This window comes from Papaver somniferum, chromosome 8, assembly GCF_003573695.1.
Source record: "Papaver somniferum cultivar HN1 chromosome 8, ASM357369v1, whole genome shotgun sequence".
Taxonomy (NCBI): domain Eukaryota; kingdom Viridiplantae; phylum Streptophyta; class Magnoliopsida; order Ranunculales; family Papaveraceae; genus Papaver; species Papaver somniferum.
In genome coordinates, this window is record NC_039365.1 from 33,796,740 (window position 1) to 33,821,170 (window position 24,431).

The 24,431-nt window shown below is 36.5% G+C and overlaps 3 protein-coding genes across 3 annotated transcripts; all 3 read left to right on the forward strand.

The window, feature by feature from the left end:
- The first annotated feature begins 4,935 nt into the window (after positions 1 to 4,935).
- LOC113304889 (histone H3.2) lies at positions 4,936 to 5,699 on the forward strand. The gene has a single exon (XM_026554019.1). It carries the CDS (start codon positions 5,053 to 5,055, stop codon positions 5,461 to 5,463), a length of 411 nt encoding a protein of 136 aa, XP_026409804.1. The 5' UTR covers positions 4,936 to 5,052; the 3' UTR covers positions 5,464 to 5,699.
- A 6,608-nt stretch (positions 5,700 to 12,307) lies between these two features.
- Positions 12,308 to 14,408, forward strand: LOC113305379 (F-box protein At3g07870-like). The gene is made up of 2 exons (XM_026554427.1): positions 12,308 to 13,399; positions 14,208 to 14,408. Exons 1-2 carry the CDS (start codon positions 12,308 to 12,310, stop codon positions 14,406 to 14,408), a joined length of 1,293 nt encoding a protein of 430 aa, XP_026410212.1.
- A 4,235-nt stretch (positions 14,409 to 18,643) lies between these two features.
- On the forward strand, positions 18,644 to 22,138 carry LOC113304888 (putative disease resistance protein RGA3). The gene is made up of 2 exons (XM_026554018.1): positions 18,644 to 21,659; positions 21,754 to 22,138. Exons 1-2 carry the CDS (start codon positions 18,700 to 18,702, stop codon positions 21,785 to 21,787), a joined length of 2,994 nt encoding a protein of 997 aa, XP_026409803.1. The 5' UTR covers positions 18,644 to 18,699; the 3' UTR covers positions 21,788 to 22,138.
- The last annotated feature ends 2,293 nt before the right edge of the window (positions 22,139 to 24,431 follow it).

The following is a 24,431-nucleotide window of genomic DNA, read 5'->3' on the forward strand; positions in this document are numbered from 1 at the left end:
ATCAAAATCAATTTCGCTTCAATTGCGTCTTGTATGCTTCTATGAGAATATAAGCAATCGAACAACTCTATAACTAGTTTCATTTGAGTCATTTGAACTAGTTGTGTTAAGATGAACAAGGTTAGATTTGAAAGTGTTCATATGATTAACTTCGGTTAAATATTGTTGAGCCAACAAGGTGTACACGTTTAGGTACGGTTACCCATATCTAAATGAAGTCACTTTTTATTTGTGTATAAAAAGCTAAGTTTAATCCAACTGTCGATAGATATTAGCTTGAGTCTAATCGGTTTTCATTTAACGGTGAATATTGAATGTTTTGTTACCAAGGTAACATTGATTGCAAACCCTGGTTTGAAGACTATATAAGGGAAAACTCTAGCAACTGAGAAACCTAATCCCCACACCTCCTGTGATACTAGTTGCGACTACAGTCGATTCTTCTTTAACCTAGGTTTTTCTAAAACCATTGTAGGTTAACGACTTAAAGACTTCATTGGGATTGTGAAGCCAGACGCAATTGTTTTCTCTATAGTTGCGTGTTCTGATCTTGCTTTATTCTATCGTATTGAGTACTATCTTCTCTAAGATTTACTCGAGATTTAATCTCCCATAGGCAAGATAATTAAAAAGTAGTCACAAACATCTTCGTCTCATCGTTTGTGATTCCAAAATATCTTGTTTCGCTACCATACAATTAAGATTATTGTGAGGTGATTGATATTACTAGGCTGTTCTTCGGGAATATAAGTCTGATGTACCAATTGGTTCCTGTTTACCTTGATTTATCAAAAGACGAAACGAAACTCGTAGGCATTTCTGTGGCAGACAAATTTATTTATTCAATAGACTTTTCTGTGTGATACAGATTTGTTTATCAAGTCTTCGACTTTGGGTCGTAGCAACTCTTAGTTGTATGTGAGATCAACTAAGGGAATCAAGTTTGTAGAGTCCTGCTGGGATTCAGATGCGTAAGGAACGCGAATGTACCTTAATCAGTATGATATTGGTTAGGGCTCAACTACATTCCATTCTGAAGTTAACTTAGAGTAGGCTAGTGTCTGTAGCGGCTTAATACAGTGTGTTGTTCAAATCTGGATTAGGTCCCGGGGTTTTTCTGTATTTGCGTTTCCTTGTTAACAAAATTTTTGGTATCTGTGTTATTTCTTTTCCATATTATACTTTCTATATATTTGAAATATCACAAGTTGTGCGTAGTTCAATCAATCAGATAATCCAACCTTTGGTTGTTGATTAAAGATTTTTCGTGGGTTGTAGTAATGAGATTCAAACTCTCGGACTTGTGAAGGATAATTTTTTTAGAAAATAAATATATATACAAATATTGACAAATTGGTAGAGAGTTACTGGGACTAAGGACTTGGCCAATTCTCATGCATATGGTACAATTTATTTATCCTTAACAATTATCGCTCAAAACATAAAATGTAAGGACTCTTATTTTGCTAATATAGATTCTCAGAATATTAGTTATAAATCGTAAGCATGGGACATCAAACATTTAAGCAAGCATGCCGCATCAAATAAAATGATAACTAATTAATCAAAATCATTTTTCAATTTTTAAATCAATGCAAAAGTCATAAAAAGAATAAATTAAATTTACCAGAATGACGAAAATCGCCTCCTCCATTGTCCCAATGTTGGGTTTAGCTCATCATGGTGAAATACCTCTCAAAATATTTTATTAATGCTCAAATGGTGTTTACAAGAGGGAAAATGTATAAACAGTAAACGTACGACCCACAAAATTGGTCCAGAAAAGAACGATACAAACCGGCTGCTGCTAAACAACGACAGTTCTTTTCTGCTGTTGACGCTCTTGAATACGACCCTCAGCTCGCTGTTGAAGAACGACTGCTTACGCGAGTCTGTTCTTCCCGTTCTTGGTGTTCTTCATCATCAGCAGCAGCAGAAACAGAGTTTGATCAACTCTTGATTTCTTCTTCTCTGGCTCTCCTCAGCCCCCCAGACTCTCGACAGCCCTTCTAATAGACCCAAGGAGTTAATTTATACCCAACAGCAGCATTTAATCCCTCGCAATAACTCCATATAATTCTCATTTACTCGGGAAAATATTTTTTTATTTTCTTCACTGTTAGCCAAGATACGATCTTTTCCACCTCTTCTGCCTGCGCAAATGAGTTGTAATACTTCCATAAGCCACATACAAACTTTATAAGAGAAGATATCTTCCCCTGTTTGTCCACAAACTTTCCAAATTTAGATCACAGTGCACCCGATAATATCTTCCCCTGTTTAACTTTGATTTCCTCCCACGGCTTACTTGGCCCATTTTGCTCGATCAAAATGCTTGTACTAACTCTGTCCTGTGAATTCAAGCCCAGCCCAATTGATTTCAGGTGTTGAATCTCGCAAAAACACGTCCAAAAATTCAACTCCAAATCATGCAGACGATAATTAAGTTTCCCGCCAATTTTGGAATTTGAATTTGGGAAGAAAACTGGCCTCCCCATAATCCTGTACGGGTGTCCCTTTAGCAATTTGGGCTGAAATAGTAATTCTTGGGTGGAAATAGTAATTTTTCTGGGTTCCTCCGGGACATTTCTGGGACGTTTCCGGTGCATTTATGGGGTGCCTTTAGTACTTTTCTCCGGGGTGTAAATCATCACTTTTTGAGCAACTCTTTCCACAGAAGGGTATTTTCTCAAAAACACCTAAACAAACATAAAAACACCGTAATAAGAACAAATGGATACTAACAAAATACACAAAAGAGATGAAAATAGACACATAAATGTGTCTATCAGTTGTTGATAGAAATTGATTGACAATCGAACACTGGTCTTTGGTACCGTTCAAGTTGTTTCACATAATAATCAGGCTTGCGGATTTTTATCTGTTTGATTTGCTGATTACATTGTGAAACAGAGATATAACTCTTGGATGTATTTCCATTAATTGAGTCTGATCTAGTTGATTCTCTTGGAATTATATTGGAGTTTGTCCATACAGATTGCCTAAACGAAATATTGGGTGAGGTTGTTAGACTCCCGCTTTTTCAGTAACCCAAATATCCAAGATGCTTTGTGCATGAACCAAGATGAAATTACCCAAATAATCAAGTCCAATTTCACTGAAGATCCGAGAACCAGATTTGAACTAAACTGCTTCGCTTGACACCTTTACTAGAGATGATTTCAGGGAATACACAACCAAAGCGCTGAGCATCGCCTATCTTACGAATGGATCAACTTAAGTTCACGATTATTTGCAAAGGTATCTGGGTCCTATGATAATCCAGTAGTTAACCAACCATAATCACCAGCAAATGCACTAGTTAAGCAAGATGGGAACTCACCACAAAAGGGATCGAGATACATAGTCTAAACTGTACCATATACTTCATGATGAAGCAACATGCTTCTTTGCTGATGTCTTCCTCATTGAGATCTTACTATTGCTGCTAGTTCTGACATTAAATGGAAATTCTGCTTGTAAGTTCAAATTGATAATGGAAACGAGAGATTCATGGTTGTCATTAATATTTGTTGTAATCTGTTTTGATAATTTTAAGTTGGTTTTCATTTAATAATGTTTTCTGTGCCTGTTGCACAGTTTTTAGAGTACTGAATATTAATCTACATTTATTCCTGTTTTTTTATAATGAATCCATCATGTTCTGATGATGGTAGTTTACTTCGCAATTTATTCGACACTGGCAAAGAATTTTGATCCCGTTGACTATTCTTTTTCGTTTGGGATGAAGTTTTTATCTTCCCAGCTTCCCATAGAATCCAGTGCAATTTGTTGAGAAATTTTAATAATGTTTTTTACTTTCTACTTTATACACCGTATATGGATTGCTTTAACCAGAAACGATCTCGTTTTCAGACAAACCGACTCACCTCCTGAAGACATTCTGGCGCAAGCTTTAAAATAACAATAAGAATTTAAATGGACGGAAAAGATGACCAGACCAATAATCCTTGGAGAATCGCCATCCAGGATTACTAGAAACAACCTCATTACAACAACAACTATATCCCCAAGATGGACAAGACCAGAACTGGATTGGATAATAATAAATACTGATGGAGCTGTTAAGGGACACCCAAGAATGACAAGAGTAGGGTTCATTCGCAGGGATTCAAATGCACAAACCGTAATGGCTATTGGACAACCTTCAGGAATAACAAATGCTATCGTCCCAGAGACGTGGGCGGCTGTGATAGCAACCAAAACGGCAATGATAAGACAATAGACTAAAGTGTTGTTTGAAACGGACTCAGAGAATCTCATGCGCTTCATAAAGACCCCAACTAAAACTCCTTAGTATATTTCAGAAATGATGCAGAAATAAAATAAAAAATACACCAAATTCCTTTCTACAATACTCGACACAATTATCAAGAAGGAAACCAAGTAATAGACGGTCTAGCAAATTATGCGATGGACAAAAAACAAGCCGTAAATTATTCAATTACAACATGTGATGGACCGGGCAATCCCAAATCTATTCATTTTTAATTTCGAAAATGATACATTGACAGAAAGAAATGCACCGAGTAGGTACCGAGTGAGAGGGTGATGGGACACTTCTTAATGCAAAGAAGGGACATTTGAGATCGTCAGATCCCCTCTCTGTTCCCACCTTCGGTGGATGTAGCAAAGCCCGAATCTGTATCATAATAATCAACCGTTGATAACAAAACCCAGAATCCATATGAGGTCTTCTAAAATCCAGAATCTGTATGAGGTCTTCTAAAATCCAGAATCAACCGTTGATAACAAAACCCGATCCGTATGACACCATTTAAACCACTCAAATCCGTCGACAATAACAAAGAACGAAAACCATGATCCGTATGATACCTTTTGATTCATCCACTACGAACCGTTGATAAGAGCCAAAAGAAAAAGAAAAAAAAGAAGTTCGCAATTCCGCCCAAATGTTAGTCTTTCTCCTCTATATAATCCCATTCCCGAATCCCAAATCTTCACAAATCAAAATTTCTTTCAATTCTCTCTGATACCCTAACAATCAGATCTCTGCAATTTTCTTCAAAAATGGCTCGTACTAAGCAAACAGCAAGGAAATCAACAGGAGGAAAAGCCCCAAGGAAGCAATTAGCAACAAAAGCAGCTCGTAAATCAGCACCAGCAACCGGAGGAGTGAAGAAACCTCACAGATTCAGGCCAGGAACTGTCGCTCTTCGTGAGATCAGGAAATACCAAAAGAGTACTGAACTTTTGATCCGTAAATTACCATTTCAGCGCTTAGTTCGTGAAATAGCTCAAGATTTCAAAACCGATTTGAGGTTTCAGAGTTCAGCAGTTGCAGCTCTACAAGAAGCAGCTGAAGCTTATCTTGTCGGATTATTTGAAGATACAAATCTCTGTGCGATTCATGCTAAAAGGGTTACTATTATGCCTAAGGATATTCAACTTGCCAGGAGAATCAGAGGCGAGCGTGCTTGAAAAAGGGGAAGGGTCTTACCTAATTTTTGTTCTATCTTTTTGGGGGTTTTCTGTGAAAATTTAGGTTTAGGATCTATGTTATTTTATTTTGGGATGTTTAACTGTGTGTTCTAATTTGATAGATTTAATGGAATATATTCACAGTTTCGGCAATTAATGTTTTGCTGCTTTGATTTGATTTTGTTCTGAAACTCTAATTTTGATTGGATTCAATCCATCATGAGACTATACACCAATACTGGGTCCCCATTTATGCTTGATATGCTAGACCTGTTGCTGCAATACCTAATTTCTGTTCTATCTTTTTGGTGGTTTTCTGTGTAAATGCAATGAAGGTTTCAATGTGGTTTAATGGAAGTGAGATCTGTGTTTTTATTTTGGATGTTTGACTGTGTATTCTTCTGATTAGATAGATCTAATGGAATATATATTCACAGTTTCGGATTTTAATGTTTTGCCTCTCTGATTTGATTTTGTTCTGAAATTCTATTTCTGATTTGATTTTGTTCTGAAATTCTATTTCGATTGGATTCAGTTTAAAATGAGTGTATACACCAGTACCCATCCCCATTTAGGCTTTATATGCTAGACCTGTTGCTGCAATTCCTTGCAGTTGAGTATTAGGCAATGAGGGATTTGACCTAAAGATTTGAGGCAGCTAATGCAATTGTCAATGCTAGTGCCAATGCTCTCAGCTCAACCCAAATTGATAACCTTAGAAATTGGATTATCAGAAGTTTGGTGTCGTAACCCAAATTGAGATGATATATTTCAACACCTGATTAGTCAAGCTGATGTGTTGTGCTCGAGAAATTGCAGTTGTTGTGCTTCAAAAACTAAGATTTAGGAAATGTGAACTTGTCATCTCTAAGGGATCTCACTATTATTTTAATTGGATGTTGTGCTGTGTCTTGGTGATGATTCTTATGATGTTAACGAAGCTGGTCAAATTCACCATGAGTGACTTGCATTACCTGGAGATGTGGCGCATATCACAATCACTGTCTACTTTTTTATCTCCACCAGAGAACCTGATTGTTGAGAGTTGCCCGCATTTGGAGCGACTTCATCACTTGTTTCTTTCCTTCAATCAAAGAATACAAACTGGATAAGCAGGTTAGTAACTGAATTAGTTATTACTAGCTTAATTTTCAAACTTTGTCCTTTTGAAATTTTAGAGGTTTATGAATTCATTCTTGAATTGCTTTTGAAACTTGATCTGCACAGGCACACACAAAATCAGAAGTCAGGTTTATCATTCCTGTTGTTATTGCTCATATGCCTTACTGAATATATTGGAAAGCACTCCTAGTGTAGGCATATGATGTTTGCAGTTAGAAACTTATATAGCCTGTATTTTTGAATACTTTTTCAAAGTGAAGTAACTGGGATACAAATCATATGATATCCTTGTTTTACGCTAAAATTGTCTTTCGTGTTTTCCGTTATACCAGTAAGGATTTGTCGAAAATTGAAGTGATATATAATGATTTAATGTGGTAATTGATCATCTTTATGGTTTCCTGTGCGACTTTCAAATTGAAGCCTCGGCAAGCCGAAGGCATGCCCCCTTCTTCTGCCGAACCATTCCGTCTTAATGCATAGTTACAGCATTGTCTGCAGTTTTATGGTCCAATGTTTAACGTTCACTTATACTTAAAGCTGTGGCAAGGTCTAGTAGAGATCAAAGTTTTCAAATTTTCTGCAAAAAAATGTACTATATGTTTGTAGCATAAGGGAACGTTGATCTGTCCAATGCTAAGATCACACTGTGGAACTGGATTTAAATCTATTTATAATCTTGATCTGCAAAGGCTTCTCTATAATCACACGGTTTCAAAATGTGCTGCACTTGTTTCTCCTTATAATTTTTTTTGCTTGTTACTGCAGAATGAGAGGACCGATGAACCAACTCATGCCGCCCCTGTTATTAAGATAGGCCTGACCATGGAAGCTTAGTAACCAGAATCCAGAAACTTTGTATCAGGAGGTGGTGCTCATCGGTCACCGTGGTCCGGAGATTGATCATTCCACTTCTCAAGAACGCCACTCCGATGCTATACAAAGCACTGAAGCGTTATTAGTACTAGTCCATATGTCAATCAAACGAGGCACTGGTTCAGCTGACATTAAATTAGTGGGATAATATCTGAAAAATTGGCAACTTGGAATGCTAGATTTTGGATTATGCTGCTACGAAGTTGTAATGATCCAGCAGCGTTACATCAGTTTGTTTTTTCTCCCGTGTATTTCTATGACTATCTTATAGTTCACTTTTCTATGCTTTTGAGTTTGGAAGAATTTTTTCTGGACCAAGTCCAGTTGTGCCAATTTGTGATTTTCTATCTCAGGTTATAATGAAAATAGACAGATTCAACATTATGGTGGACCAAGTTTTCCCATCAACTGCAACTCGGGTTTGAGCTGAATATCAGACTCGACATTAACTTCTGCAAGCTGCTTTACTCTTGGCAAGTGTAGGTGCATCAGGATTTTGAAAAGAAGAACATTTCACCTAGCTAGCTCTGTCATCAGACTCCACATTAAAACATCAGTCCACCCATGCCATAATAACTTTACCATCTAACCGTAACTCGAAGCCTTGCAAGTTGCAAGTCGTAGGCCTGCCCCCTTCTTCTGTCTTCATCTATACACTCTCCGTCCCCGATATATAGGCGGAGAAGTGAGTTTATCTTAGAATAAGATTTTTTTTTTATTTCCTACATTTCCATCCTATTTCCTGTTTCACCCTTTGTACAATTTCCAAAATTAAAGACATTAACTTAATTATAATGATGACTACCTATAATAAACAAGGTTAATATGTGGAAAAATCCATCTTGGAATTGAAAGTCCGCTTATCTAAAGGGACTACAAATTTTTACAACTCCGCCTATATATTGGGGACGGAGGGAGTATTTTTTATAAAAGGGCAATTTACAGAAATATGCCTGTTTTTTTATGGTTTGCAAAACTAGGCCTGTTTTTTTATTTATTGCAAAACTAGGCAAGTTTTGACCAAAAGTGATGGATGGAAAGTTAGTTGCAGTTATCTGCCAACTGTCAAAAGTTCTCCAGCTTAAAAGACGTTTTAGTCCTTCAATGTTCCATCAACTACACAAATTGTCAAAATGGAGCTAAAATATATCGGTGAGTTGACTCAGTAACTCTTATTCAGACAGAGTTTTGGATTTTTCTGGCGTTTCTCAGGACGAGTTCTTCTCATTCCGGCACAATCATCTGCCAATTGCAGCAGCACCAGAACCTTGTTCCTGCAATTCTTTTTCGTTTTTGCATAATTACCTGATTCAGAACAACCCTATCTCTTTCTGCATCTTCAGTCATTGCAAACTGCACCATCTGTAGCTGTACAATCTATTGCAACAGCATCAACAAATTGGCATTATGACCTGCAACTCATAACCATCCATCTAACTCATTCTTCATAACTCAGGCCAATTCCTTGTTCCAGTTGCAGAACCAACTCAAAACCACCAACAACCACTACAGCAGCAACAACAGCTTCATAATCTTCATAACCTAATTCAGCTTCAGAAACCTTTCAACTCTTCAGCTGCTTCAATCTGCAAAATCCTTCAGTTCCAAATCCCCCTTCTCAATTTCAGATTCAAACACGATTAAAGAACCTTAATTCCTAATTTATCTTCTTCGTGAGTTCTTCTTGAACAACAACTTCAACTCAATCCTGTTGAACTCAGAAAGGGTCACCAACAACAACAGCTCATCATCTTTTCTTATTTAAACCCATCTCTTCAAAAATCCACAAATTCCTTCCCAGATTCATGTGGAACTTCGAATTGAGAACAACCCATCTGTTATATTTCTGAAATCTCTCTTCTCCATCTTTGAATCAAGTTACTAGACTTCTTTTCCAGATTTTGCAGCAAACCCTAACCCTTGATATATTGATTCTTCTGAACTCAAGAATGAGATGAAAGTACAGAAGGAGATTAAATTTATCTAATCGATCGACATCAATATCTCCATCTTCTCATCACAATAAAACCGTCGAATATCTGAAAATCATTTCAATTCCTCATGAATTTCATCTCGATTGCAGATAACCACACAACCCTAATTTCTTTGTAACATCTCCAACTAGAGTCAGATTGCAAATTCGATCGAAACCCAACTCAAATCCACCATAAACTACTTGTGTTTCATCCCCATCTCTCAAATCAACTGCAAGTCATGTCTTTCTCAGTTCGTAACCAGAGAGAACCAGGAAGAAGAAAATCAAAGTCGATCTCTTTGTTTTCAGCAATTAGATGGGTTTTCCCCCGTATGATCTTGCTATCCTAGCATCTAGACCGTCCAATTTCTCTGAGATCTGGATATGTCAGATTACTCATTCTGAGACCGACACGTGTGACGTTAATTCCTATGGACTTCATCGTAGCCGTTCAATTATCTTCGAGATTTCAGCACTCTTAGATTAGGCTTTCAGATCGACACACGTGGGTGAGATGAACTATCTACTGACAGACGTACAGAAAGGGCAATTTAGTAATCTTAACACCTGCACGAGATCTCTCGATACGAGATTTTGGCGAGATATTGACTGAGATAACGGATTTGGATGGAATCCGTTCGATAGGCTTAGATTTGCAATAAATAAAAAAAACAAGCCTAGAAACGAAAGTGAGGGTCCAGAACAGGCCTATTTCTGCATATAATCCTTTATAAAATTGGATGAAGTTTATGGTCCAACAATTGTGTACGTTCACTTTTTTTTTTTTTTTTTTTTTTTTTTTTTTTTTTTTTTTTTTTTTTTTTTTTTTTATTGTTGACTGTTTTTTACACCCAACAATAATAATAATACACAACCCCGTCAAATCCCTCTATACAACTAATTAAATACAAACCTCTACCACGGTGGGGATCGAACCCCTGACTTCCTCTTTACTGGAGTTGATGGAATACCACTGAGCTATGTTCTTGGACCCATAATAATACCAACCCAATTACACAAAACAAAACCCTAAATTACAAATTATTTCTTCTTCACGTCTCCACCCACCGGAAATTAATGGAAAACGATGCCATAACTGTTCCGAAGTTAATAAGGGCCGTTAACTGGGGCATACAAACATCAATTTCGATGTTGAAGAGGCACCAGGAAAGAGTGTATAAGGCCAAGTAATTCCCTTCGCATAAACAGATGTAAAAGCCTCCTTATGATTCCGTGCACCAACAATCCACTCTGTTCCGCCCGTTAATAAGTGATAGTTCTTCACGAACAACAATAACAGATGGTAAAATCTAGTTTTCCATTTGCTTAAATAACGAGACTGTTATAGCATGGTTTATCAGAGTGGCGACATTATAATAGAACAAAAAAGGTGATTACATGATAATTCAAGTGTCCCTTATCCAAAAAAAAATAATTAGAAATAACAAATTAACCCTCATAATTGATAACCTAGTTTAGTGATGATAATCAAGTTTAGTATTAATGATTAATTTCACTTATATTAACTCAAAATCAAAATCAGATTTTTAGAGTTAAAAAAAAAAAGTTTAGAGGAGAAGGTCAATCTCAATCAATTGAAGAAATTAACCAAAAAATGAAGAACCAGGACTTGAAAATGACCGGGTATACTTTTAAATTAGTCCCAACTAGTTTTTTGTTGCTCAAAGTTATCTAAAGTACGTAAAAAATTCAATTTTTCTACATTTTCAGAGCTAATTACGGTTGGAATTTTGCTCATAACCAACCGTAAATCGAAGTTACGGTTCGTAAAAGATGAACTACCAACCGTAACTGATTAAATTTGAAGAAAACCCAATCGTAAAACCAGTTACGGTTGGTAACTAAATGCTCGATACCAACCGTAACTGAGTTACAGTTGGTAACCAAATGCTCGATACTGAAGAAAATTCTCAGATATAAGAACATACGGTTGGTAATTGAACTATTACCAACCGTAACAACATCAAAATCTCCAGTTACGGTTCGTAATTGAGTTAAAATCAACCGTAACTCACATAAACCCAGAAATTTCAATTTCAATATTCATTTAAAACCCTAATTTTTGATAGAAATTAAATTTAAATCGAACAAAATAAACCAAATCGTAATTGGGTTTTCAAAACATACCTCATATAAGTCATTACACTACACTTGATTAATTTTCGAATCATCGATTAATCGAAGACGATGAAATTTTGAGTTTTAATGGAGATTACGGTTGATGGGAGGAGGAGAAGAGAAGAAGAAAGAAAACAAATTTTCAATTTAGCTTTGATTTAGGTTAAAAGATGGGAAGGGTAATCTAGTCAATTTACACTCCTTATAGGACATCCCTAACCAACTAAAGGAACATTACTATCACACTGGCACCCCTCTAATAAACCATGCCGCCCCTATAACAGTCTTGTTAAATAAATCATAACCCGTTTCTTGTCAGATAGCCCAACCCATGATGAGGCGGGAGCTTTTCCAAATGGAAGCAACCAATTAGACAAGCCATCAACTTTTCATCCTGATGATTACCAACAATAGAATCTTCCGAAAAATAATAAATTCTTGGTGTGCCTTGCTAGAGTAATTAGTTTCTTAGTGGAAAGGGGGTTAAAGAAGGAAAAGAGCAAAATGATATTCGATGAAGAAGGGGATTAATGAAGAAGAATAATGGTCAAATTTAATTTCATTTTTGTAGGTGGTAAATAAGAGAATGTAAAATTGGAAAGTAAAATCATTTTTAATATTTTGAGTGTGTGGCAAATAGGAAAACTGAGGGTGGCAAATAGGTGAAACCAAAAAAATTGTGAATTCAATTTTTTTCTCGATCTGTCTCTTCAAATAACAAAAGGTTTCATGATGAAGGGGCTTAACAGTCTACCGGAAGGGATCATACTAGACATCCTGACTAGGGTACCAACTGAGTCTGTTCTAGACTGCAAGCTGGTATACAAACCGTGGAGAGATCTTATTGGTGATCCATCATTCTCTCAGTTGCACTTCAATCTTCTTGATTCTGCTGATGATTCTGGTAAGCTAAGTTTTATTATCTTAAGTTGTGAGAATATGGATACGTTTGATCCAGGGATGGAAGACCTTTATTATACCGAATATGATGAGAATTGTCATGAGACACCCTTCAGTAGAAAAATGAGGATGCATTTAAACCCTGAATTTAAGAAGTATTCTTTTGTTGGTTCTTGTAATGGGTTAATTTGCTTCGGTCCTTGGTTTGATTGTTTAACTTCATACAATGTTTCTAAGTTTCATTATGGACCCGTTTATATCTGTAATCCAGTCAGCAAAGAACATATTATCCTTCCAAATTTTGAAGGGGTGTACAAATGGAGCGGATTTGGTTACAGTCATTCAACCAATGAGTACAAGGTTGTTAGAATCTGTCTAGACTCTGACGAACCAAATTTTGGAATTCCTCAAGTATACACTGTTGGCAGTGGCAATGGATGGAGAAATTTGAGAGAGATGGACATGGAGTTGAAAAATATACAAATTGTTATATTTTGTGCTGGTATGTTTGCAAATGAAGCTCTTCATTGGGTGAACAAGGACAAAAAAAGATTTCTTGCTTTCCATTTGGCTGATGAAAAGTTTAGTGAGCTTCCACTACCACCTTGTGGTGTTCAAAATCTTTGTCCTACACTAGGGGTTTTAGGTGATTTTCTAAGTGCTTATAAGTTTAATGATACTTATGGCGGTGTCGGTGATTGTGAAATATGGTTATTGAAGAAGAACAAAGATAATAATTATAATGACTTGAGCTGGAGTAAAGAGTTTAGGTTTGATTCTTTTGACAGTTATATATCGCCGCCATTTGGGTATACGAGGAGTGGTAATCTTCTGTTCTATGGGGATAGTAAATTTTATATTTACGATTCAGAAGCTTCATCAACGGATGTGAATTTTGGCAAGGATCGCATAGTTATTTCTAAAGTAATCAACCATAAGAACACGTTAATTTCGTTAAAAGTATTAGGAAAAAAAGATGCAAAAACAATGGATCCGATGAAAGAGCAAGTTCAACTGAGGTGATAGATATCAGTGCTTAGCCTTAGAAGCATCAATCCAGTGTTACAAATCTCTCTCTAGGTAAGTATAAATTGATACCCTTCATTGAAATTTTAATCATTCTGAGATTACTCTTGTAGCCTGTTATTATGCTTTGAGTATCTATGAACTACTTTTATTTGATTGACATGGTGTAGTGATGTTATAATATCTCTTATTTGATTGACATGGTGTAGTGATGTTATAATATCTATGCATTACTCTTGTAGCCTGTTATTAAGCAATGTTGCTATAATAATTGCTTTATTTGCTACATTAACTTATAGTAAATCTTGATGGAGAATGTGATGCCTACATTGGTAAACTTGTTTCGTGTTTAAAAACAAAGTCTGAGAAGTATATGCAGGAAGGCCCTTCCCCTTCTTCTACCAAATTCCTTCTGTCTTAATGCACAGTCACAACATTGGCTGAAGTTTATGGTCCAATTTTTGATGTTCACTTATAGCCGTGGCTAGGTCTAGTATAGACCATAGTTTCATAGTTTCTGCAAAAACTGTATATGTTTGTAACATAAAGAGAACATTGATCTGTCCACTGCTAAGATCAAACTGTTGAATTGGGTTTAGATTTGTTTATAATCTTGATCTGCTAAGGCTTCTCTACAATCACACGGTTTCAAAATGTGTTGCACTTGTCTCTCCTTATTGAGTGATTTATTTTCTTGTTATTGCAGAATGAGAGGGACAAGGAATCAACTCATGCCGCCCCTGTTATTGAGCCAGGCCTGACCATGGATTTGGTTACAGTCATTCAACCAATGAGTACAAGGTTGTTAGAATCTGTTTTGACTCTGACGAACCGAATTTTGGAATTCCTCAAGTGTACACTCTTGTCAGCGGCAATGGATAAAGGAATTTGGGAGAGTTGGACTTGAAGTTGAAAAATATGAAACATCTTATATTATGTATTGGTACGTTTGCAAACATTCTTGCTTTCAATTGCACGACGAAGAAAACATTCTTGCTTTCAATTTGACTGATGAAAAGTTTAGTGAGCTTCCACCTCCACCTTGTGGTGTTCCAGATTTCGCTATTTCACTTGGGGTTTTGGGTGATTTCCTAAGCGCTACTTATTATAGTGATCATCACAACGCCGGTGGTTGTGAAATATGGTTACTGAAGAAGAATGAAGATAATTATAATGAATTGAGCTGGAGTAAAGAGTTCAGGTTTGATCCTTTTGACAGTTACATATTGGTGCCATTTGGGTACACAAGGAGTGTTAGGCTTCTGTTCTACGGGCATAGTAAAATTTATATTTACGATCCAGAAGCTTCATCAACCAATATGGATGTGAATTATGGCAAGGTTATTTCTAAAGTAATCAGTCACAAGAATACCTTGGTTTCATTAAAACTACAAGCTTATTATAGGGGGATGGTTTATTAGAGAGGCAGCATTCTAATAGGACAAAAGGGCCATTACATGATCATTCAAGGTGTCCCTTATCAAAAAACTGGAAATGACAAATTAACCCTCATAATTTATAACCTAGTTTAGTGATGATAATCAATTTTAATGTTAATGATTAAATTCACTAGTTAATTATGTAATAATATTAATAAAATAGAAAATTCTGTCTTAGTTTGCCAGTAAATTTAATAAGAACAGTGAACACTTTCAGGCAGAACCTTGTCATGGTAACATGCTATGCATAAAGTTTCCAACTCTGGTGTAGATAATTTACTGTTCTGGGTGTTATGAGATATCTCATGACACACTATTTAATTGCTTACATATGATAATGTTTAGGCTTATCAATCTTGTGCCATTTGCTCTTCTGATCTATAATATTCATCACCAGAAATGCTGTGAATGTTAGATTTATTTACAAGAAGTAACAGCAGTGTGAACTGTGAACGAATACTATGACAGTACACACAGGCAGACATATAGACTGCAATTATTTTGTTTTGCTTGTTTCTCCGTCTCTATGGATTTATTCTTATTTGTCTGTTAGTTGCTAGTTGGGAGGGCCAAGGAACCAACTCATGGGGCCAATGTTATTGAGACAGGCCTGTCCATGAAAGCTTAGTAACCAGTTGTATTACGAGGTGATGCTCATTGCTCACCATCTGGAGATAGATCTTTCCACTGCTCTAGAATGCTACTCTTGTTAACTACACAGCACCAAAACAGTGATAGGGAAACCAGTCCATATGTTAATCAGACTAGGCAGTGGTTGAGTCAACCAGTTGAGTAGGAATTAGTGGGTTGTTCGAAAGGGGCATACATCAATTTTGTCACATTGCTGAACGTTTCTAGTGCCAAGTATTTGATCTAAGATAGGTCAGTAAACACATGAACCTCGTCTAAAGGTAAGTGGAGTGTTATTAAGAGATCCATTCCAGTTAAGGGATTAGGTTGGTGAAGTGCTTGCACGTTTTCCCATCATCAAGTGGCAAGTGCAAATCAGATTTCTCGCAAAATTTGATTGAACATCCCCCTTTGTAATAGTTAATCTGAGATGGGTCACTCAACACTTTAACCTAGTTTTTTGGCTGAGAACTGAGTGACAGGTGATGAGAACTTAGTATCTAATAACCATCCAGCACTAGATACTAGACAATGCGAAGATGCGATTACAATTTCTGAACAATTCATTATCCATCGAAGTATCAGATTGTGATTCAGTTTCAGGAAAATGACTACTAAACTGCATTTGAGCCTGCAAAAATACAAATTTAAAGAATATGGAGCTACTATGTACTCTACAAACCCAACAGGCAATAAACCATCCTTCAAGCATGCAGATCTGACAGTTTAACGGAGGGGCGTTTACTGTGCGACTTCTACTCTCTTCCTTTGAGAAGAAATGCAACCAGCGGTGACGCTCTAGAATCCAGATGCATGAGCTTCTCCCGGTAAGTAATGTTATTATTTTTTTTTTTGCAATTTTTCAGTTGGTACTAATATGAATTTCAACCCCAGATGCCATTTGAATCTTTTCTTTTTCTATGATTTTGAAGAAAATATATGACCAAGTGGTGCCCTAATTTTTCAATTTGATTAATTTTAGTTTGTTAGAAAGCTTCATAGATGTGCAAACACAGAATGTTGTTGTTTATTTCAAAATGTAATTTGATAATAGAAACAACATGTAGACAACGACTGCAGTCAGTGGACCTCTCTAGGAAAAAGTAAGAGTGGAACGAGTTGTTGACCGAACAAGTCAGTCGATTCTTTGCTCATATTTATTCATAGATTGTAATGGTTAGTTATAGAATTTTATTCCACCAGTTGGTAAAGATAAGAACGGTGCACTTAGGTTCTATGTATCAATACATTGATCTAACCCACTCTATGAGAGAGACATTAGATAAAATGTTTTCGTCTGAGGACCCATAGAGTCTTAGTCTTAGTTGAACTTAGCTGACTTAAGTTGAGCATCCCAACAGATTAGAAATGATTCAACAAAGGGTTTGTGCATCATCAAGTCGGCATCTAATTCAGTTTCACAATAATGACTAGAGAAGAATCAGCTAGAAAACCTTTATTCAACCGCGTGCTTAGCTGAAATGAATTTCCCGACCGTTAGAGCTATGCCTGACGTCCCTTAGTCAGGTCTATCTCATAGCATGTGACTGTTGCAAGTTTTTTCTTTTCGGATTCCCTTGGTATGCAGAATCTTTGTGATATTTTCTTTCTTGTATACCAGGTAGTTGTAGCCCTTGTTACCCCGGTGCATTGTTTTTTCTGTGTTGATCTTATCGATCAAGAAACCACCTCAGTTAAAGTTTAATAATGCTCCACTTAAAGGTTGAATTTGTCTGATCTGCCAAGTCAAGAGAACAAGTTTCACTCTAATATTAACCAAATGGACAAGTTTCATTATTTTGTATCAACATTGATTTAGTCAAGAAACTATATTCAAGACATGTTGGATTAATATTTAATCCTGTTGTTTACATCTCTTTTTATTTTTTTGGTAGGGACTGTTGTTTACATAAGTGGTGTTAGTCAGTTACTTCTTGCCAAGGAATTTATGAAAGGCTTTAGGGAATACAAACTCTCTAGAAAATCAGGTATACACTCATTTCTCAAGTAGAGTTGTACACTTGTTGGGTGTTGATAGCTACAAACTGAATTTGTAACTTACTAACATCCTATGTCCTTATTGGTGCCTTTTTGAACCTTAAAAAGAATATATATGACCAAGTAATGCCCTAGCTTTTTCCTTTGATTAACTTTTGTTTGTTAGAATTTCATAGATGCTAAGGGTTGTGAAAACCTAGAATGTAGTTGTTTAATTCTAAATGTAATTTATATAGAAACAACATGTACAGAATGACTGCAGTGCAGTGGACCTTTGTATGAAAATGTAAGAGTGGAACAAGTGGTTGGCTGAATAAGTCTGTCGATGCATGTCTTCCTATTTAGTCCTAGCCTCCTAGGTGTCAGCACATTGGCTAGAAAACCTTCACCAAAACTAACCATGTGGTTAACTGACCTGGACATTGTAATAGTAATGCACAGCTTAAAGGTTGAAGTTGTCTGATCTGCCAAGTCAACTGAACAAGTTTCACTATAGTATCAACCAAATGACAAGTTTCAATATTTTGTATTAAGGTTGATTTAGTCAAGAAACAATATTTAAGTCATGTTGGATTATTGTTTAATCCCGATGTTTACATCTCACCAAGTGGTGTTAATCAGTTAGTTAATCACTGTATATATTGGTGGAGTCCACTTCTACTTCTAGACAAGGCATTTTCAAAGGCTATGTGGTATACGAATTCACTAGAAGATCAGGTGGAAAAAGGCTTCTCTACTGAGCTGTAAAATTGTTGGGTTATGATAGGTAAAAGCTGAGTTCGTAATTCATCACCCATATGGTCAAGAAACAAACAAAAAAAGTAGGTGGAAGAAATAGCACACGCTTGAAGTTAAATTAGGAGCTGGAATCTTTTGCATTACCTAAAAATGGTGGCCAAATGTTTTGATTAAATATATTTGCAACTCTGGTTGTTGACATCTTAACATGTCATGTATATGCAGCTTCTTAAAAGATTATTTAATATAAACTTGCATTATCAGTTGCTGAACTGAACCATATATATATGTGGGTGCATCATCATCTTGCGTTCTTCATTACCATAACACACCGATCCCGTTCTATAAAATCCCATTCTATTAAATCCGTGTTTGTTGTCTAGTTGATCTCCAATGGCTGAGTCTTTTTTTGCTGCATGTGCGCTGGAGATGGTGAAATACCTGTGTTCCGTGGTTGCCTCAGAAATCGAAGCGGCTTCGAAGGTGAATGGTGACCTGATTTCACTTCAAAATACTGTGTCCTTAATTCAAGAAGTACTAGAGCATGCTGAGAAGCAACAAATTGCGGAGGATTCTCTTAATCGTTGGCTGAAAAGGCTTAAAGATGTAGCTTATGATGCTGTGGACATTCTTGACGACTTCTCATATAAAGCTATACATGCTCAAGAAATGGCATGTCGGAAGAGGGATATGGTGCGTATAATTTTTTCAAGCTCAAACTCAGTTGTATTCAATCATAACATCGCTAGGAAAATAGGAGATATCAATAGACAATTGGATGATATTAGAAGAGATAGGATTTATCTTGATTTTCTAAAAGATCATTCCAATCTCCGTCACGAGGAAAGTAATAAAGAGAACCAAGAAACAACATCTTCGCTGGTAGACGACGTAAAAGTAATTGGACGAGAAAAAGATAAAGAGAAGATAATAAATATGTTGCTAACGGCGAGTAACACCTCATCCCACTCTGCATCAGCATCCTCATCCTCAAGCGGTCGTACTCATGCAGATGGGGGAGTTTCAGTAATTCCGATTGTAGGGATGGGAGGCCTAGGAAAGACCGCCTTGGCTCGCCTAATCTACAATGAGGAATTCCTATCTGATATCTTTGCACTGAGAATATGGGTCCATGTTTCTACAGATTTTAGTGTCAATGGAGTTCTAATAAAAGTCATTGAGTCTATAACAAAAGCTAAATGTAGCGAAGATAATCTGATGCTGATAGAAAACAAAATTAACAAATATTTAAGAGGTAAAAAGTATCTGCTTGTACTTGATGATTTGTGGACTGAGAAGCCTGGTGACTGGGATACTCTTCGTAATCACTTAAACATTGGTGCAACTGGAAGCAAAATAATTGTCACCACACGCAGCAATGAAGTTGCTTTGGTTGTTCGTGGGAAAAGCCCTTCTTATGATTTATCAGAATTATCAGATGATGATTGCTGGATAATCTTAAGGCAAAGGGCATTTGCTCCTGGTGGAGCAAAAGCGACTCCGAAATTGGAAGCACTTGGTTATATAATTGCGCAGAACTGTGGAGGTGTGCCATTGGCAGCAAAAAGTATCGGGGGTGCACTATACTTCAAGAAGAAAGACAGCGAGTGGGAAGCGGTTACCAGAGACAGTAAAATTTGGGATCTACACAGAGAAAATCAATTGCTACCTGCATTAAAGTTAAGTTATATTCATTTATCTTCACAGATAAAACAGTGTTTTGCATATTGCTCGTTGTTTCCGAAAGACACTTTAATTGAGAAGCAGGTGCTGGTTCAGTTATGGATGGCAGAAGGGTTCCTTCATCGATCTGGAAAAAATTCTGACAAACAGATTGAGGATGTAGGAAATGAATATTTCGATTGTTTGCTTGCGAATTTTTTACTACAAGATGTACCAGGAGATGACAATGGCGAAACTCATTTCTGCAAAATGCATCACCTTGTGCACGATCTTGCAGAACATGTTGGAATGCCAGAATTCTCCATTTTGAAGGCTAGTAAGATTGACAATGTTGCAGATATCCGACGTTTGAGGTTGAGTTTTGATGAACCTACGTATCCAAAATCATTGGAGAATGCATCAAAATTGCGCACTTTCATCAGCGATGTTCAAGGAGAAGATCAGAGCATTGATTATCACAACTTCTTCAAGAATAAGCAGTTCCGCGTGTTGGATTTGCAATGGAGTGGCATTAAAGAGCTGCCACCATCTATCGAAAATATGAAGCATCTTCGGTATCTTGATCTCTCAAACACTAAAATTGTAGAATTACCTGAATTTATAACATGTCTCTACAATTTGCAGACTTTGCTTCTTAGGTATTGCCACTTTCTACAAAAGTTTCCGAGAAAAAAAATGGGATCGCTGAAATGTCTAAGATACCTAGATGTATCTGGTTCTCATTTTGAGGTATTACCGGAGTTCATTACCAAGCTTAGCAACTTGCGGACTTTGAAGCTGGAAGATTGTTCTTATATTAGAGAGCTTCCGGAGGACCTACATCAGTTGATCAATTTAAGACATCTGGTACTAAGCGACCACGGAAAATGGAATGAAATGCCAAGAGGGATTGAGCATCTGACACAACTTCAAACATTGCCGGTATTTAAAGTGGCACGGTACAACGGAGGCACTAGCAGGTCTTCTATTTGGGAGTTGGGATATTTAAAACTGCTTGAAGGAAATCTACATATCAGTAACCTGCAAAATGTGACAGAAGCAGCAGATGCCCAAAAAGCAAATTTGCAGGGGAAACAAAACATTGGGAGTTTAATGCTTGAGTGGAGTTGCAGAGGGAATGTTAATGAATGTACTAATGATAGTACAGTGATGGAGCAGTTGCAGCCTAACCCTAGTCTGGTAATATTGAAGATCGTTGGCTTCATGGGTGTGAAGTTTCCAACATGGATGATTAGTAGTACTATTTCATCAGCTCTACCAAATTTGGTGGAGGTTGAGCTAAAAAATTGCTATGGATGTCAACAACTTCCAGCCCTTGGGCAGCTTCCAAGTCTTAAGGTACTTACAATATCTACAATGGATGTTGTGCAGTCTCTTGGTACTGATTTTTACGGCGAAGCACGTCCAACATTCCTGTCATTGATAAGCTTCACTTTACACGACTTGCCTCGCCTAAGGATGTGGGAGCCGCCATCATCAATTTACACAAGGGGGTTTGCAAGTACTTCTCTACCTACTTCTCTGTCTTCTTTTTCCACCTCTTATCCTTGCCTTGAGAAGATGACTGTGGAGAAATGCCCAAAGTTGGAAAGAAGTCATGATCTTACCTTCATAAGAGGTTTCTTTCCTTGGCTTAAAGAATACAAACTGGATGGCGTCATGAAAATTCGGTTAGTAGTTTCTATAACAGGGTCTGTCACTGGCACTTTATATTCTTTTACAAATGTATGAACACTGATGAAATGCTCATAACCTTGTCTGCAGGATACCATACAAGAGATATGCTACCTTTAATTAGGCGATCATCTAGTCGATTTCCTGAAATGACATGGAAGTTTTTCGTCACAGCAAAGCCAAATGCTTGGAAGCTTGTTAAACGCGATGAGTGGATCAAGGAAGACCAAAGATTTCTATTACATTCTTTCTTTTATAAAACTACTGTATGGTATATGTGTTTCATCTTTACTATGAACAGTTTGGGTCTTCTGAGTTTAGCTGCAACAATTTGCTTACTGAATCCACATGTATAAGATCTTTCAGTTGTCACTCTTCAAGAGAAAACACATTAAAATGTACTTTCAGACTTTATGTAGAACTGATATTTGCAATTTTTAAAGCTAGTAGATTGAGGATATTATCTCGGGCTAAATTTCTGTTTGGTTTTTCCCCTTCTGCACTATTCCTGTAATTGAAGAGATAAATAATGGTTTTACCAGATTTTATGGCTCTAGCTTCTAAGTAGCTCGAAAACATGTGAAATGAAAGTCAAGTAACTTCAATTTGGGGCTTATAGTGCCTAAAAGTAACATGATGACCAGAATACAAATACCTGTAATTACAAAAATAAGTCGCTATAATAATCTCTCTCGACTCTCACATGAGTCAACATCAGTCCGATTTTCATCCACCAAAAACAAAACAGCAATTTATAAGAAAAAAGAGTATGTTTTATTTAAAAAAAATCTGAAAATGATACTACAATTTTCTCTGTATCACTAATCATGATTTCTGTGATGCTGCTGCGGAGGAGGAGCAGGTGGAGGAGGAGACAGAGGAGATGCGAACGCACCTTTAGAATTTGTATTTGCCTCTGGATCAGGATTGTAATCCATGATTTCAATCATCTTTCTTACCTCCGGCAATAAGACAGCTGCAGTAGAGTCTTGATTAATAATCTCCAGTGCCATTAGTTTTCTCCCGGAACCTATTTGAATAATTTTTTCTTTAACACACCTTAATTAAGAATTTAAAACATGTATTTATACAAGAAGAAACAAAAGGAAGACATGAAAAAGGACATACATACCTTGAGAGGAACAGAGAAGTAAAACAGCTGAAAACATAAGAAACCCAAGAAAGCAAGAACGACCCATTACTTGTTTAGAGTTTCTGAGAAATGGGTTCTTCCCAGATTGTTCTAAAATCACAAACAAAACAACAAAATTTGTTTTTTCTCTATCTCTAACCTGCAACAAAACAGATCTGAGGAATCTAACTAAAAGTCGTATTGCACGGGTACTCGAGTAATGAACTGGAATAGTAGTGGGATGGTGATTATATAGTACTGGGGGAAGTAGTGGTATTAGGAGCCGGAAGTGGGTACGAAACAGATTACATACTGTAATACGGAAACTGTACTTGTGTACGTATAAATAAATCACTTTCTTGGATCCAACAAATGCGTTTCTCAATGGGTTGAAATTGAAGCGACTTTATCCCAATTTGGAGACTCTATCTAATGCAAGTGGTGTTAGATATTTAAGAAATCGTTTACAGTGCGAGGCTTTTAAGCTAATTTTTTACTCATACTATTGGTACTGTATCTGTATGGTGCAAGCTTGGTCAGTCAATAAGGGCTTTGCTTTTTGTAAACTTCCGTTATATGTTGGAAAGTAATTGAGCACTTGAATAAAGTTAATTAACAAGATTGATTTCCGTGATGCACTGAAGGCGGAGAATTGTTATAGTATAACAGGAATTGTATGTTCAATGGGTGACCTTTTTTTTAGAGATTTTTTTATGAATTCATTTTGATTTACTTACTTTTTCTGATTTCTCTATTGAGGTTCCATTATTTTATAGGTTGCCACTCAAAACCACAAATAAAATTTGGTTGAAACCTCACGTTAGTCGGAAATATCCCATCTTCTGCAACGTTTTTGAGAACAAAAAGGTTTTGCGGAAATAATTGGGAAGGAAAAAAGCAAGTAGGTTCGTTAATTTTTCATTCTCAAATCAATGCTTCTCATGGATATTGTCTCGATCAACAAGTGATTGTAGGAGTAAAATCTAGATACATACATTACAAAATATAGGTGGGAGATTCCGGGCGATAAAATTTAGACTAAACTTTCACATTTTTAAGATTAAACAAAAGAATTCGCAAATAAAAGTGTCGATGCCAAAATTACACATAAAAGCTAGACCCCGCAATCAAGTGACTTGTATTTTAGTAACATAAACATGCAAACTTTAGTAATACATGTAGAATTTAAGTTTTTCTCCGCTTTATTTAAGAAGAATTTAGTTTATTTAGATGGGTAAAACACTACTATAAAAAATGACATGTTTTGTTATAGCATTGCTCGGTTGAGCCCACAAGTATTGGTATGTCAGCTCGTTGTCAATGTTAGTCGACCATTCGACCATTTCTTGATTTATTGACTACTAAAGCCAGTCTCGGACTAGAACAAATTTAGGCAGTTGAGTATCAGAAATCACCCCTTGAAAATTGAAGGTCACTAAGATATCAGCGGAAACTTCATCAATAAAGGTATGTGAAATTGAGTATCACATTTACTCATTGTTTGTTTTTACCGTTCGATCTTCTAAGATAATATTGTATGGCAATAATATATAATGAGGTACAAAGAAAAAGTTACGAGTTCAAGCTTGTACTTCACTATTCTTGAAACTCGAACTCAAGAAATGAATACTCAAGG

What these genes read in the sequence shown, in the direction of transcription:
- LOC113304889 (XM_026554019.1), top strand. Translation starts at nt 5,053, where the DNA reads ATGGCTCGTACTAAGCAAACAGCAAGGAAATCAACAGGAGGAAAAGCC.
- LOC113305379 (XM_026554427.1), top strand. Translation starts at nt 12,308, where the DNA reads ATGAAGGGGCTTAACAGTCTACCGGAAGGGATCATACTAGACATCCTG. An exon ending in ATCGCATAGTTATTTCTAAA is followed by an intron (nt 13,400 to 14,207) that starts GTAATCAACCAT and finishes TTGTTATTGCAG; the next exon opens with AATGAGAGGGACAAGGAATC.
- LOC113304888 (XM_026554018.1), top strand. Translation starts at nt 18,700, where the DNA reads ATGGCTGAGTCTTTTTTTGCTGCATGTGCGCTGGAGATGGTGAAATAC. An exon ending in GATGGCGTCATGAAAATTCG is followed by an intron (nt 21,660 to 21,753) that starts GTTAGTAGTTTC and finishes CCTTGTCTGCAG; the next exon opens with GATACCATACAAGAGATATG.